At 34.1% G+C, this 17,238-nt stretch overlaps 1 protein-coding gene across 3 annotated transcripts in view; it reads left to right on the top strand.

Moving 5' to 3' along the window:
• Positions 1 to 17,238, top strand: part of LOC110033812 (DNA annealing helicase and endonuclease ZRANB3) — a 61,727-nt gene that overhangs the window by 16,064 nt on the left and 28,425 nt on the right. For 2 of the 3 annotated variants that reach the window (XM_020737924.1, XM_020737923.1), the window contains exons 5-8: positions 5,689 to 5,762; positions 8,296 to 8,331; positions 9,213 to 9,303; positions 9,648 to 9,707. In XM_020737924.1, the coding sequence (XP_020593583.1) occupies positions 5,689 to 5,762; positions 8,296 to 8,331; positions 9,213 to 9,303; positions 9,648 to 9,707 (261 nt within the window). The remainder of the gene's footprint in view (positions 1 to 5,688; positions 5,763 to 8,295; positions 8,332 to 9,212; positions 9,304 to 9,647; positions 9,708 to 17,238) is intronic. The other variant, XM_020737925.1, reaches the window with a different exon arrangement.

Below are 17,238 nucleotides of genomic sequence, written 5' to 3' on the forward strand. Positions count from 1 at the left end.
GTTCAAAGAAAGCTGTTAACATAAATAATTTATATAATTCTATGCAATTATAGGCATGTGATGCACAAATAAACCTATTGGTCTTTAAAAGAGAAGCATAAAATTAAGTGTTGCTGAGATAAGAATGCTTAGGTGGATGAGTGACTTGACACTTAGAGACAATACTAAACAAATGTATATGTGAAAGGGTTGGTGTAGCTCCAGTGGATGACAAGATTAGAGAGAGCTGCCTTCGATGGTTTCGTCACATTAAGCATCGATCATCTGATGATCCGATTAGGATAGTAGATGTTTTAATTCGACTTATGTTAAGAAAGACAGAGATGAACCTAAAAAGACTTGGGCATAGTCTATAAAAAATGATCTTAATTAGAATTAAATGAAAATATGACACTCAATAGGACTCAATGGAGAAAAATGATAGCTGACCCACTTAGTGGGATGAAGGCTTCTTGTTGTTGTTGATGGCACAAATATGTAGTTTAATTTTACATTATGTTCCTCAATAAGCTAGGCTTATTAAATAAAATATTAAGTCAAGTGAGGAGAGGAAAATGATGAAGAGAACGATAGAACTAAAAGATGATTTTATATTAGTGAATTAGTGTAAACATCTCATGTATGAAAAAATTGATTTTAAAAACTAAACTAAATAAGGCGACATTAAAAGTTTAAGGGATAATGTCGTGGAATAATATTTGTCTATTTTTACTTCTCGACTTTAGTAATTTCATTTCTATTTTTTAGTATTGAATTCCTTTTTTCTAAATTTATAGCACTGATTTATACGGCTTCTTAAAGGTATTAACTAATGATTTTATTAGTACATGATCAATATCATAAATAGTTATCTATGTTGATTTTTTCTTCCCCTCACAATTAATTCTCATATTGAATTGAATATTGCTTATTATTCCATATACTTCAAGCCTTCTATGATTGTTTCATGAAACACACAATGAGAGGAACAAAATGTATATGCTATATAAAAATAAATGCATGTGTATGTTAACATTATGATATGGATCTTCTTTTGATACTAGATGGAGACATTAATATATATGTGCATTTAAGAATTTTACACCTTCCATGCCAGACAATAACAGAAATATGAACTAAGCCTTGTTTTGCCAATAGGGGATGTAGACCAAGCTTGTGCACTGAATACTTTTACACCTTCAGTCTCAGACAATAATAAAAATATGTCCTAAGCCACATTGTGCCAATAGGGGATGTAGGCCAAATGTGAGTTGGTGCCTTTTCACCTTAGACCACAATGGACCTTATATGTGCCATGTTGTGTTTACTAAAAATATATTGGTTAATGATGAGTTAATTTATGTATAGATGATGCTTTGAAGATGGATTTATTATTTTAAATAAAAGTATGAGTTATAATATCATAGTTTCATTGCATGATCAAGCCCTTAAAGGCTAAAATAAATATTATGATTCCAAAATTATACATCATTCAATAATCTGGGGTTATAACATAGCACTTAAATTATTCAAAATGCGAATTCTATTCCAACTATGCCATCTACAAGAAATATGAGTATTTACCTTCTAATCTTTAACGAGCTAGGTTCTATTAAATTGATTTCTCTTAAACAAAACATCTAAGCCATGAGGAGATTTCTAATCATGCTTATTTATTTATTTGCGGTCGCTACATTGGAGAATTTTACATCATTTTTGTATACGTTGTCGACTTTTTTTCTTCGCCAATGTTCTACATTGCCTCGTTGTTTATGTCCCTTGCCTAGTTGCTTACATTATCTGCCATGTGGTTTAGAGTGTCAAAAAATGACCCGGCGCGCCAACTCGACTTAAAAATTTTTTATTCAAGTTGATACGAATAATTTTTGGGTCAGGTTCAGATTAGGAATCCTAACCTCTTTTATTTTATCGGGTCGGGTTTGGGTTGACCCTTCAGCCCGGAATTTATACCTTAACCTGAAATTGACTCTTATTTGAGCGGTCAACCAAAATCAACCCTAATTTGGCCTTAAATCAACTTGAATAGCTAATATGACTCATATTAAAAGGTTTATACTAGTCAGGTTCAGGTTTGTAGGTTGAAGATAGGTCATTTTGGGGTTGAACTTTCTGACACATTTAATATTCAGATCAGGTTTGAGTTAAGCAATTTCACATTGGGTCTGACACGAGATCAACTCGTGGACCTGATTTGACACCCTTACATGTGAATGCAAGTCTCATCTTATGACAAGTAATCTGTTTACACTTCTGCCATTTTATCAATTGGTTAAAAGTGGACATGCTGTACATTCCAAGGTCCAATCAACTGAAATTTTGTTAATGCAGAGCATAATGTCTTGCATTCAACAATAAAACTTTTAAAATGCAATTCTTGTGCATATTATGAAATCATTGACAGGATCATCTCTTTTGTCTGGGATAGACTACTAAAATTCATTCAATTTATTTGAATTAATTCTATTTAGGATTTACAAGAAGAGTTGAGTGTTTCATACCAACATTTATTGTATTCATATAATCATGAGTTTTTAATAAGAAATATATAAAATAATTGTAGGTTTTGGGAGGGAAAAAATAATTAGTCCTCTTCAAATTCATAGAAATCGATTGCAAGTTAAATAAAGTGGAATGACTCCCATACCAGGAAAACAATAATATCACCCATAACTTCCCATGACCAAAGAAGAAAATGTGAATTATGACATAACAATAATCTGAATTCTAAAAATAGAAAATACTAATAATATAAGATTAAAAGGAGCTCAAAATTAGGCCTGAACGATTATTTGGTGAAGATATCTACTATTTGCTGAGCACTAGGGATAAATGACGTACAAATAAATCCATAATAAATTTTCTCTTTTATGAAATGCCTATCAATTTCCACGTGCTTGTGTTCTTTATTTTCACAATATAACTTCATTGACATGCTTATCGGGATCTGCAACTTTTCAAGAATTCTTTTCAACCATAACATCTCACATACTACATTAGCCATAACCATATATTCTCCCTCAACACTACTCTTTGTGACTGCATTTTATTTTATTGCCATGTAACTAGGTTTCCTCACACATAGGTGCAATATTTAGAAGTTGATCTCTTGTCAATAACTGAGCTTGCCTAATCTGCATCAATGTATGCCTTATGCTATTTTGTGTTTTCTTTTGAAAGAACAAGCCTTTACCTGATCTAACTTTTAGATATCTGAGAATTCTGTAGACTGTTTTAAGGTGTTTCTCGTAGGGTAAATGCATAAATTGACTTACCTAACTGACAACAAAGAGAACTTCTCACCGCGTATGTGAAAAGTATATTAACTTTCGCCTCAATTTTTGATACATAATTGTATTCACTGGATTCCTTCCCATCTCTCAGTTTTTGTTTGGGATCAGTTGGAGTGTCTGCAGATTTAGATCCATGCATCACAGTTTCCTTGAGAATATCAAGAACATACTTCCGTTAGGAGACATCAATTCTTTTCTTTTATCAAGCAAGCTCAACGCCAAAAAATTACCTTTGAAATCTAAGTCCGCAGTTTCAAAATAAATGATAGGGAAGTTTTCAAACGGTTTATCTCACATGCATCATTTATGGTGTGAATAATATCATTGATATACACAATCAATATGACTGTCTTCCCATCATTGAATGTCTGAAGAACATTTTATGATCTCCCTGCTGTTGAGTATGACCTTTAACAAATAGTGTAAATTTCTCAAACCATACTCTCCATGACCGCTTCAACCTATATAAGAATTTTTTTTACACACCTTTGTGATGAGCTTCTTACTAAATTTTGAAGGTGTATCCATATGCATTTTTTACTCAGAGTCCCCATTGAGAAAGCCATTCTTTATATCCAGCTGTTGTAGGGGACAATCAATATTAGCTACAAGTGACAGAAGAATGCTTACAAAGTTTAATTTTTGTAATTGGGGTGAATGTCTCTAAATAATCAATGCCATAGGTCTGGGTGAATCTCTTGGCATTGAATCGTGCCTTGTACCATTATGTAGAGCCTTAAGAATTATACTTGATTGGAAGCACTTATTTGCACCCTACATTTGTCTTTCCCATAGGTAGATCAATCAATTCTTACGTGTCATTTTTTTCAAGAACCTTTATCTCTTAAAAAAATGGGCTATGTTCATCTCATAGAAAATAAAATAACCTCTTTTCACTTGGGGAGTTTCATAGCAACTTGCACTGTACCAGGAGTCTCCATACACTACAATTGTGAAGTAAAAGCATGTAAAATGGGTGAGTTAGTTTCATACGACACATAATGAGACAATGAGTGTTGGGTGCAACAACTTTCCTAAATTGGAAGACTAGACTCTTTAGATTGAGGATTCAAACTAAGCTCAGATTCATAACTAGAGGGCTCATAACTCGAAGATGGAGTGGATTGAATATGGGGTAGAGGATTATGAGGACATTACCTGATGGGTTCCCAGATTCTGGGTAGTGCAAAGGATTCGTAAACCCTTTCTTTTGAGTTGTCCTTTGTTGCGAGTATACAATTTCAAATAGTACCACTATCGTAGTTCTTTTTTCCCGTTTCTTCTTGTTATGAACATCATGAGATAACATAGTAAAAATTTTAGTATTTAAAAGATTCGATGCACTCTCTTATGATATAATATTACCTGAGTTTGTATGAAAGAAAAAAATCTTTTGAGATAATTATATGATTAGAGGATATCAATTTTATAAATATTTAATTATGTCTTCTTTGTTATATGGGTTCTTGTATTGGACAATAAAGAAATCATATAGCTAATTTGAGTGTGTAAAAAACGAGAGTGTTAATATTGACAACAACTACAATAAGTTTTTGTCCCACTAAGTAGGATCAGAGCTACATGAATCATTTTTCTTCATTGCGACTTATTGAGTGTCATATTTTCATTTAATTCTAATAAATTAAGATTGTTTTTTATACATGCCCAAGTATTTATTGGTCTACCCCTACCTTTCTTAACATAAGTCAAATTTAAAACAACTACTCTTTTAATAAAGTCATCAGATGGTAAGCATTTAACGTAATCAAAACATCTAAGATTGATAGAGAATGTTACGATTGACATGTGAAAAATTTAGGAATGTAAATAAAGGAATGATTATTTTAGAAAAAGATTTAGAGAAACATTTGTTGAATATATTGTAGTCGAAATTAAACTTAGGTAATTTTTGACACATATCAAAGGGCATATATATAAAATTGCACCTCTTAGACATATATTTAACATTAGTGTAATAGGATAAAGAAGGAAATGGACATAAAATAATATAAATATAAATGGTTTGCAAATAATACTTTTACGGCTATACTTGGTAGGAATGAATGCAAATTGTGCATTTTTAAAGCCAACCCCAAATAGTTGGATAAGGGCCATGAGGCTAATGATGATTGTTTGCTCCCATCAACTTATTAATAATCATGCTGCCTATCTTTTTTCTAGATGTTTACTCTGATCATCAATAGATATACTGCTCAATACTTATTTTTGTTGTATACCATACTTTCAAATTTTGGTGCTGCATGCTCTTTTCATTATTTGTCGTCACAGGCCCTTTTGTCTCTGAATTTTTGCATGCATGCCTGTGTGTACGTGGATTATAATTGTTCTATCAAGATCTGTTTAATTATCAAGCTTTTTCTCCTTTCTTTTATGGCAGACAAAAACTGTACTTGATATGGCGACAAAGATAAATAGAATTATTTTACTCTCGGGGACACCTTCTTTGACAAGGTTGTATCTGAACTATCAGTTCTGAAATTCAGCTACGACTTTTTTATTTTTTGTGAGATTTCATTTGATCAAATATGTGCCTCCAAGTGTATGTACTGTAAATGTTTACTGGAATCTGGGATTTTCAAAGTGAAGTTAGTCTTTCTCGAAACTCAGTTTTTTTATTTTTTATTTTTGTAAATCTTCATGACTCCCATTGACATTTTTATGCATTTCTTTTCATTCATATTCTATCACGAGCTTTTTGCAATTAACACTATTTTAAGAAATGATTCTTCATAAGAAAAATGAATTTTTAACCTGATGGGTTTTAGCCATTAGTGAAAATCCCAAATATACTACTCATTCCCCGAAATGATCAGAACACTTGGAATTAATGCAAATAAAATAAAAATTCCTAGATTGTTATAAAATATGTGCAAATATTTTTATCCCTTTGTAATTTCATCTTCATCACCGCTTTATCCTAACTATTTCAGGTCTTCTTCCTAATTTTTTTTAATTTTTTATCTCTATGCAGGAATTCTAATATTTTCAGAATTTATGATTTTAATTTTGTATGTTTAAAGATACGAATTGATAGTCAAGAAAATGATCTAGGCCTTCTTAAAGTCGAAGGCTTTAGTAAACCATGTTCTCCACATTCATGCACTTGCGACTAGGAGATTTTTTGGCTACAGACCTGACTTTTGTCAATCTACACTTGGTGAGTGGAATTGTGAAGCTCAAATGATACTTGACCTTGGATTTATTCTTGGCACATGCCAATTATGTTCTATATTGGTTGAGGGAGAATTGGCGTTGATATACTTGCCAATTTGAAGTCCTTCAAAATTTTTTAAGCAACAACATTAGCCTACTCTGAGTTTTCTCACTCATAGTATAATTCCATAATGATCAAGCAAATTATAAAAACTAAATCTAGTGTAATCTACCTGAAGAGGATGGCCTTCCAATTCTGTCCATTCAATACTATAGCATTAAAAGTTGGTTTGGTTAAATTGAATTCTGACTTTGGGTCCTATTTAGGTGAGGAAGGCTTTAAACATAGGAAAGGCAGACGCTAATTAAAAAAATGGAGGTTGTGCCATGCCAGATTTGATATGAGTTGGGGTGCATTCGACCAAAGTTTGCCTCTATGTGCTTTAAACCCACCTTGTAAGCCCTCTTCATCAAACAAGAACAATAAGTGTTATATAGCCTCAATAGGCTTGCAAGCGACTACAATGAATGAGTTATATTTTCATAGTTAAAAATAGATGCGTGCTGACAGCTATGGACAACATGGAATTATTTTTCTCTTCTACCTGATAAATCTACCTGTTCAACTTGAATTGATTAGTAGTAATCAATTCAAGTGTCACCAGCATAGTCTAAAACATCATCAATCAGCTCACGCCTATTTTTAAGCTAGCATTCCTTATTTCTTACTTGAAATGATGCACTTATTTGAGACCTATTGAGAGTTATGTTGCTGGCTTGGCTCATATATAATCAACTTCATCCACGATTATGATCAAGCTATTGCCTAGTGTGAAGATAATTAATATTTTGCTTAAAGGTTCTTTTTTCGTGCCAACTAATATTTTTCTGTTTGTAAGATTCCGTGGAAGGATCTTTGACATCTTTGAGATCCATGTCAAGAAGTTATAGGTGCTAGTCGTCTTGTACTTTTTTTGCCTTTGATAAAGATCTCGTTGTCCTTCATCTCATGCACACGTCAAAGTGCACTAACTATTGTTAGGTTATGTCGGATGTTGATTTCATTTTATTAGGTTTTTTATTATTTGACTTACTACCAATAGTTGTTTTGATTGGGAAAGGTTGGCTCTTTATGTAAATAAAATTTTGAGGAAAAAGTGAGTTTTTCCTTTGCATATGAACAACATACTTTGCTTTGAAGATGCTCTAGATAAAGCACTACCCTCTAAATGGAAGCCCTTGGAAATCTGTGTTTGTAGTCGGTGACATTTTTAAGGATGGCCTAGTGCTTATTTTGTGATCTAGTGAGATCTATGAGTGATGCTGGCGAACTCTAGATGAGGATTGATTCACAATTATGATTAGTAAAATTAATACTAAGGTTGATGAATGTTGCAAGTTATATGGCCTTTTTGTGAAAACTTGCATATTGTTTTTTTGAACTCTTAATTTTATTTGATTGACGAATTTGAACTTGTGCTTGCGAGAGTTCATATCTGCGAGAATGAACTCCCCTGAGTTTTTTGGTTCGCATAGAGCTTCTTCGTGCTGGAATCAATTGATCTATATGAGCTTGTTGATTGATGGAGGATGATTTTACCGACAAATTTAATTCTTCTTCCCAATGCTTTGTTTGAGGTGGGGTTATCCATATTCCTATCCTTATATTGTGAAGTAGCCATTTATGCACGTTTTTTGTCTATTTACGCTTCTATTTGCTATTGCTTCCCTCTAGATTGTTGTATTTATATTATTCATCATGATCTCCAACCAGATGTGTCAATGTTAATGCAACGCTAATTATTGTTTGGTTTCACCTAGGTGATTTTAGACCATTTGACATCTATCATCAAGTAAACATATTATGGTATGCTATACTTTCAACTCTAGATATTGTTTAATTTGTGCGATATGTCCCTTAGTTCTTATGTAATTATCATTTGCCTTTAGCTGATCCTTTCAAAATTTGGTAAACTATCAATACTTCCATTGGGTTGACATTTCTATCTGCTAACCCTTGTCATTAATTTAAAATGTAATAAAAAAAATTTCTAAGACTAAGGTAAGTGCATAATTTAGGCTTTGAAATTAACATACATATAAACCAATGTTTTTAGAAAATATAAAAACAATTTATTTATTATTTATTTTTTAAAAAAATTTAAATAAACTTAAAAATTCAAGCATATCTTGAACAGAAATTATAAATTTTTAGCATCAAAAGTTTAATGAATCAAAATCGTGGAAAGTGAAATAGTATACCTTGATTAATTTCTTACTAGAATTATTATTATTATTGTAAATTATATCCTTATAATTTATAGCTTAATATGAAAATTTTAGCATATATATTGTTTAAATTTATTAATGTATAAAATAAAATATACAAATTCTTAACAATTTAAAGTTTTCTTACTTTTTGTGAAAAATATAAACACAATACATTTGCAAATAAAAAAAAATATTTGAAGTTATTTTTCCTTTTTAGGTTGGTCCCCCTTGTGTGAGAGCTACAGGTTTATGCGAGCAATTTATGTTTAAATTTTTAATTTTGTAAGCTAGTTACTAAACTGCCATTTGTTTAAACTGTTAATGTATGCAAAGTTTACCTGAAGATGGTATTTACAATTTTGTCAAATTTGTGGAGGCTGTATGGTAATTAACCAAATCTTGGGGGAGGCATTAATAAATACTATTTCTTGATAATGAACTATTGCTCGCATAATTTTTTGTTATTATCCACTGTAGGCCTGGTTTACTTGGAAATGACAAATACGAATTTGCAAAAAGGTATTGTATGGCAAAGCTTGCAAAGGGATTCCAAGGGAAGCTCTATCAGGTAGCTTGCGTACAAGTAAAGTGCAAATGTTTTTCTTCGTTTTGCATTGTGCTGTTTATTATTTTAAACAAAACTTACTTTTTTTTTAAATACATCTACAACCTATTTGGTAAATTTGAGGAAAATTGCCATGAGTTTAACATCCTTTATCTTTTTCCCATGTTTGGGTTGGTGTGCATTTGCTTTGTTATTTAAAACTGGAAATGATGTTCATGACATTTAATCGAGGGTAAATATTATTGGCTAACATGTTTCTTAATTGAGTTATATAGCCTTGTAATGTTGATTTTTCCAATTAATGGAGAATCGTAAACGTTAATTCATATGATGCGCATATCTTGCAGGACTTCTCAAAGGGCATCCGTTTGGAAGAGTTAAACATACTACTCAGGCAGTATGTTATGGTTAGTTCATGATCTGATTCCTTTTCTTAGTTCGAATTTTATGTGCTTTTCTTATTTAACATTTTCAAGTCACATTATTTTCTGTAATTACTTGGGCATTATTATTATTATTTTGTTATTTTTTTGTTCTTAAGATGCTGAAATACCTACATTTATTGGTTCTACTTGTTTGAATTTAATTACACACACACAACACGCACACACAACACACACAAACACATCACACACACATAAACACACTTATATCCACTTCCGCTATTGAAAAAGGCTTTTTTGCCCTAAAAACATTTCGTATTTATCCGTAAACGCCACTATTCATGTATATTGGTCATTTATTAGTACATTTTTTTTCTATTTCTGTTTTTTTCTCCTTTGAAAATCTATATTTGCAAAAAATGATCTTTGCCAACTAAATCAAGGGACATCTTCGGTTTCTTCTTTATTGCTCCTCGACCCTTCTTAAAAAAAGATTATTTTTCTCCATTAATTTTCCAAATTTTTTGCTTATTTATTTCTAGTTTCTTCAAATATGATGGAGAAATCAATGGGTTATTTAGCGCAGAATTGGAAGTTAAGTGTTTTTTATTTCTAATCTGCCTACATTATTTATAAGAAATGAAGAAAAAAACTAGACAGAAATTGACGAAGTGGCCAATGGAGAATAACATTCTACAATTAGAAAGAGGAGGATGAGAAGGCAGGATTTTGAAGTAAGGCTGCTATACGGAGAATAATTGGATGAAATATGCAGGGGTGAGAGGTAAGATTATGAGAATTAGAGCTAGAAAATAGAAGAGAGTAGATAGAGAATTATAGAAGGGAGGAGTTTTAAAGGTAGGCTTATTGTGAGTGAGTGGCTGAGATAGAGAGATTTTGTTAAGAAAAGCAATAATATGAGATGAGAACTTTGCTTAGCCAAATCTAAACTAATTCTTTTATCCCTAGGTAGTTTGAGTTTTTTTTTAATTTTTTATTTTGAATGCTTACATACATATATACCTAACTAGATATACTCGAAAATATTTAAATCTATTAGGAAAATATTGAATTGGTATCATGAAAATGTCCTTGTAATGCATTGCCTAGTAGATAAAAAAAGGCAAAGTTTCTATGCTTGTTGTCAATGTTGCGCACACGATTTGATATGATTTCCGCCATCAATTCTCTTGGGTATGAAAATTCTCTTATAAATATTTTTTTTTCCAAAAGACAAATATATTGGCTAGATAATGATTTGAGTGCATTAAAGAATTTATACTAAGAAATGATAGAGAAAAAAAAGAAAAGTACAACTAGGCAACAAAGAAAGATTTAAGAATTGCATTTGGTTTGTCTTAGCATGTAACCTAGTAAAAAGATGAGAGTGATGATAATTTATTTTAGATTTTAAGCATTCTGGTATAAAGAATATGAAATCTTTTATGCACTAAAGAGCTTCTTTTATGAATGCTATGATTAGAATAAAAAACATTTTGTGATACATATTCATCATTTTGCTCACCAATGGGAGGGGATTAAGCTCTTTTGCATACTTACATTGACTGTCAGTGATAATTTCAGTAATAGTTGAAGTGATTAATGCCAAGTAGTTAGGAGAAACAAAAACATTAACTACTTTCTCTTCAAGAGGAATTGAATCCAGATTTGGGTTTTAAGAACATATTTAAACATTACAAGGGTGATTTTCCACCATACGGTCCTCATGTGCAATATTTGGCAACTAGAATAGTGTATTTCAAAGTTTGGGACGAGTCCTAAAACATTCAGAGACTTTATGTTAAAAAGTTTGGCAGGAGTACGATGACTTGTTTTCAAATTCTATCTTTTGTAACATTTGAAGTTGGAGATTCAATCCATATCTCTTTATGAAAAAGTACAGCGACGTTCAATTGCACTAAAATACTAGCCACGAAGGGCCTAACAAAATGATTTGTTGTGGCATCCACCTAGAAAGATTTTTTAATGATCAAAACAAAAGAGAATAATGTTGACTGATTGAAGTAGTGCAGGCATAGTCGTGGAAAAGAGACCAGACTGGAAACACAAGAGGTTCAATGGAGCAATCAAATAGAGAGAGAATTATGGAAGGGAGGAGTTTTAAGGGTAGGCTTATTGAGAGTGACTGTCTGAGATAGAGAGAGATTTTGTTAAGAAAAGCAATAATATGAGATGAGAACTTTGCTTAGCCAAATCTAAACTAATTCTTTTATCTCTAGCTAGTATGAGGTTTTTTTTATTTTTTATTTTTTTATTTTGGATGCTTACATACATATATACCTAACTGGATATACTCGAAAATATTTAAATCAATTAGGAAAATATTGAATTGGTATCATGAAAATGTCCTTGTAATGCATTGCCTAGTAGATAAAAAAGGCAAAGTCTCTATGCTTGTTGTCAATGTTGGTCACGTTTTGATATGATTGTCGCCATCAATTCTCTTGGGTATGAAAATTCTCTTATTACTATATATATATATATTAAAAAGCCAAATATATCGGGTAGATAATGATTTGAATACATCAAAAAATTTATAATGAGAAATGATAGAGAAAAAAGAAAAGTACTATTAGGAAACAAAAAAACATTCAAGAATTTCATTTGGTTTGTCTTAGCATGAAACCTAGTAAAAGATGAGAGTGATGATAATTTATTTTAGGTTTTTACGCATTATGGTATAAATAATATAAAATCTTTTATGCACTAGAGAGTTGCTTTTCTGAATGCTCTGATTAGAATAAAAAATATTGTGATACGTATTCATCATTTTGTTGACCGGTGGGAGGGGACTAAGCTCTTTTGCATACTTACATTGACTGTCAGTGATAATTAGGGGTGTAAACGAATCGAACACGAACGAACAGAGCTTGTGTTCGTGTTCAGTTTGTTTGAAATTTAGTTTGTTTGAAATAAGCTTGTGTTCAAAATTGTTCGTGAAGTCACTGTTCGTGTTCGTTTCTTAACGAACAAGCCGAACACAGGCTGTTTGCGAACGACGAGCCAGTTTGACAACCCTAATATTAATATATATAAATAATATATTATATTAATTATATAACTTATATTATATAAATATATAATATCTATATTAGTACATTACTAATATAGTATATTAATATATTATTATTATTAAATTATTATATTTATAATTTATAAAATTTAATTTTTAAAAATATCATAAATTTTTTATATATAATTATTTTAAATTATTTTATATTTCAACCAATAATGATTCGAACACGAACGAATGCATCACTGTTCGTGTTTGGTGCGTTTAACTAACCGAATGAAAAAAAAATTGTTCACGTTCGTCTCGTTTACTTATCGAACGAATCGAACACGAACTCATTGACGAATCGAACACGAACTGTTCGCAAACAACGAGCTTTTTTGACAACCCTAGTGATAATTTCAGTAATAGTTGAAGTGATTAATCCCAAGTAGTTAGGAGAAACAAAAACGTTAACTACTTTCTCTTCAAGAGGAATTGAATCCACATCCGGGTTTTAAGAACATATTTAAGCGTTAGAAGGGCGATCTTCCACCATATGGTCCTCTTGTATAATATTTGGCAACTTGAATAGTGTATTTCAAAGTTTGGGAGGAGTCCTAAAACATTTGAGACTTTATGTTAAAACATTTGGTAGGAGTACGATGACTTGTTTTCAAATTCTATCTTTTGTAATATTTGGAAAATGGAGACTCAATCCACATTTCCTTGTGAAAAAGTTCAGTGACATTCAATTGCACTAAAATAATAGCCACGGAGGGCTTAACAAAATGATTTGTTGTGGCATCCACCTATAAAGATTTTCTTAAAGATCTAAACAAACGAGAATAATGTTGACTGATTGAAGTAGTGCAGACATAGTCGTGGAAAAGATACCAAACTGGAAACACAAGAGGTTCAATGGAGCAATCAAAATGAGATCATTTTAACATTGGATCGAGAACCCTTTAATATAATAAGATCCTCGTGAGAGTAGTTCTATATAATTTGCTTCTAAAGAGAGTTTTTTGATGAAGTCTGATGAAATAATTGTGGAGATTTATTTATTGGGGAGCATAACCTAACTGCAAATTTTGGACTATGACCAACATTTGTCACATTCGAACCACAAACAACATCATGTTATATGCAAATTACTGTGGATTGGTCGGTCCCTTTTAAGGTTTCTTCGGTCTGTGAACTATTTTAACAAGTTATGAAAAGTATTCAAATAGGGTTTTACCCGTGATGAATTTGTTTAGAAAGGATGAAACTTATTGTTGGAAAACTCACTGCTAGGTTGTTCGCTTAGTGCTGCGGTCTCTCCACGTCAGAAGCTAGAGTCAGCAACTTTTGATGGTAGTAAGTTGGTAGGAAATGACGTCGTGTTTTTTGTTTCATCTTCATTTATTCTCGTTCCCCTATTCAACCTTTCTGGTCACGGTCGAGGGCAGCCTCTAATTGGATTTCATCTTCAATGTTTGTAATTCACCGCCAAAATCGGTTGATCTCTCATCGTATCTCCTCCCGAATAGGATCAGACATATATCTCATTAGAGGCATGGCTACAGTTTAAGGTTGGGAGGCGAAAGATGGTGCCTGAAACTAGTTGAAGGTGTATAAAATTTGATTTGAGATTGCTGATTTTTGAAAATCAACAAAGAGAATTTGGGGTTTGGTTTTGGAATGGGTGGTTCAAGGTAGGAAAGAAAATTTTCTTATTGGTGGGTAAGACAAACGCTAGGGAACCCTAAGATAGGACTAGGATTGTGCTAGTTTTAATATTAAATGATACCGGAGGAGAAAAGCCCAAAAAACAAGATTAATAATAATTCTATTGATGAACTTTAATAGATTTACAAATAAACACTCTTGACACTTAAGAGAAAATAGCAACATAAACTGAAAAGACACCTTAGGACGGAGTCAATGGGGTTGGCCGACGACTGGACAAATGGTAGGGGTCGTTTGGAGGTTGGCTGAGAGGGAGAGGAAGTCAGAATTGGTTTTGGCAGCACTAAAATATCAGGTGCAAGGGGGGTTGTATGGCTAGCTGCTGGTTAGAGGCGGCGGCTGGGAAGTTGGGGTACATATATGGGAGAGACTGGATTCCATAGGGTGTGGATCTCATGGGGTTATAGGTCAAGGCACGGGCTGGCTGGGAGGGTTTGTGGATGCTGCAACAAGGCTTGCAGAAAAATTTATTTAAGGATATTTAGTGGTTGGTTGGGTTCACGGGAGGGGAAGGAATATGGGAGCTGGATTTCACAGGGAGGAAAGGAATGATGGGATTTAGGAGGGAGTTATGGGAATAGGGGGAGGAAGGGCTGTGACTGGGTTTCATTGGGGGGAGGGGGGAGGTGGATGGGATGAGGGGATAAGCTGGCTGCGGTTGGATTTCACGAAAGAGTTGTCTGCGAGGGAAAGCCCGGGCTGTTGGTGTTTGGAAGCATGGGGGTGCAGGAAGAACCAAGAAGCGACAAAGAGGGGAGGTGGAGGTGGATGTCAGAGAAGATAAATCATCATCAGGGAGAGGAATACAATCGGAGCATCACCCTAACCATCAGATACAACCCTTGAGGGGGATGGGATGGGGGGATAAGCTGGCTGCGGTTGGATTTCACGGAAGAGTTGTTTGCGAGGGAAAGCCTGGGCTGTTGGTGTTTGGAAGCATGGGGGTGCAGCGAGAACCAACAGGCGGCAAAGTGGGGAGGCGATTGTCCTCACAAATCTGAAATAAGAAATGACATAAATTGAAAACATAGACAACACACATATACATAGGGATAAATTGACAGGAAACGAAACATAAACGCGGGGGGAGGGGGGGGGAATTTCCCGCCTAATAAAAGGAGGAAGGAGGGGGCCGGTTGAGCCCTTCTCTCTCAACTGATCCCGGTTTGAGCCAAACCGGTTCAACTTTTGGAGGAAAACCCTCATGTCATTCTCTCGGGGTTAGGGAGCGTCGACCTCATTTGTCGAAGCGCTGGATCCTCATGGTACGGCAGTAAGTTTTTGGGTAGTTTGATCATGTCGGTGTAGTCATTCCACAACACTTTCTAGTAGAATTGGAGCCATACTCTTTTGGCACATTCTGAGTGGGAGCTGCATATATTGGTGAGTTCCCACAATGCAACTCTGGAGCCTTTATATTTGAAATCTTCTCCTTACACTTCTCATGCCTAGCGTGCGATGGTTGAGTAACAAGTATGTGAGAAGAACTAAATTCTTGGATGAACTCTGTGGTAAGCTACGCCACTCTCACTGGTACCCCCTCAAGAGAGACCTATACCTCACAAATAGGACTATTGCAGAATTTGTCCCCATCAAACTCATTGGCCTCATTACAAAGTCGAGGTTCATCGCACCTGTCTGGACATCTGACAAGGTATGCTATGTGGAACAGGAAATAACGTCTGAATAACTTCACGTGCTATTCCGTACGTAGCACAAAATGACCCTACCTCTGGCATACTGGACCTCCTTCCGTAGGGGTAACTCAAGAAAGAGTCTATACATCTGAAAAATCCGCAATCCTCTTATTTTTGGTGGTCCTGTATTTGTGGTTGGCTCGTCAAGGTCATGCCCCTTTTTGACTGCCAAGGTCAGTCCTGCTGTTCCTCTCAATGCCTGTGAAATGATATCTTAAGGTACCACAGTTTCATACTCTTCTTGATCGCTCATTACATCGAGGTCACTACCTTCTAGAATGACTGTTGTTGCCTCAGCTGTGATCTTTATCTCTGGGGCAATTGGAATTGTTGGCGTCTCTTCTTTGCTAGCTGCAAGTGGAGAATTTTCTCGGAAGTCTTCATCTTCTTTCTTATCACTGTTCATTTTTTCAACTGGAAGCTGATACTTCCCGTTTATGTCCTTGCCATTTTTAGTATTCGCAATGTCTTGACCTAACTATTCGATGATGCTCTGCTCGGTGAAGTAGATCACTCCCCTGACTGTGTATTTTGCCTCAACATGTCCAAATCCGTGACATTTGTCACAATGACTAGCTTTGAGAGACTTATGGATTGGTCTCGCTGGATAGTAGTCAGGGGGTCTCTTGGTGCTGCAGTCTCTCCACATCGAAAGCTAGAGTCTGCAATTTTTGGCGGTACTAAGTTGGTAGGAACAGGCGTTGTGTTTTCCATTTCATCTTCATTTCTTCTGGTTCCCCTCTTCGACCTTTCGGTTCATGGTCGAGGGTAACCTCTCATTGGATTTCATCTTCAATATCCATAATTCACCGCTGAGGTTGGTGGATTTCTCGCTGTTTCTTATCCGGGGTAGACTCGGACATGTATCTCATTAGTGACATGACTAAGGTTAGACGGTGCCTGATACTAATTGAATGTGTATAAAGTTTGGTTTGGGATTTTTGATTTTGAAAATCAACAAAAGAGAATTTAGGGTTTGGTTTTAGAATGGGTGGTTCAAGGTAGGAAAGAAAATTTTCATGTTGGGGGGTAAGGCGCATGCCAATGAACCTTGGGATAGGACTAGGGTTGGGCTAACTCTGATACCAAATTATAAAGGGGGATAAACCTA

The sequence above is a fragment of the Phalaenopsis equestris genome, unplaced genomic scaffold (genome assembly GCF_001263595.1).
Source record: "Phalaenopsis equestris unplaced genomic scaffold, ASM126359v1 Scaffold001303, whole genome shotgun sequence".
NCBI classification, from domain to species: Eukaryota; Viridiplantae; Streptophyta; class Magnoliopsida; order Asparagales; family Orchidaceae; genus Phalaenopsis; species Phalaenopsis equestris.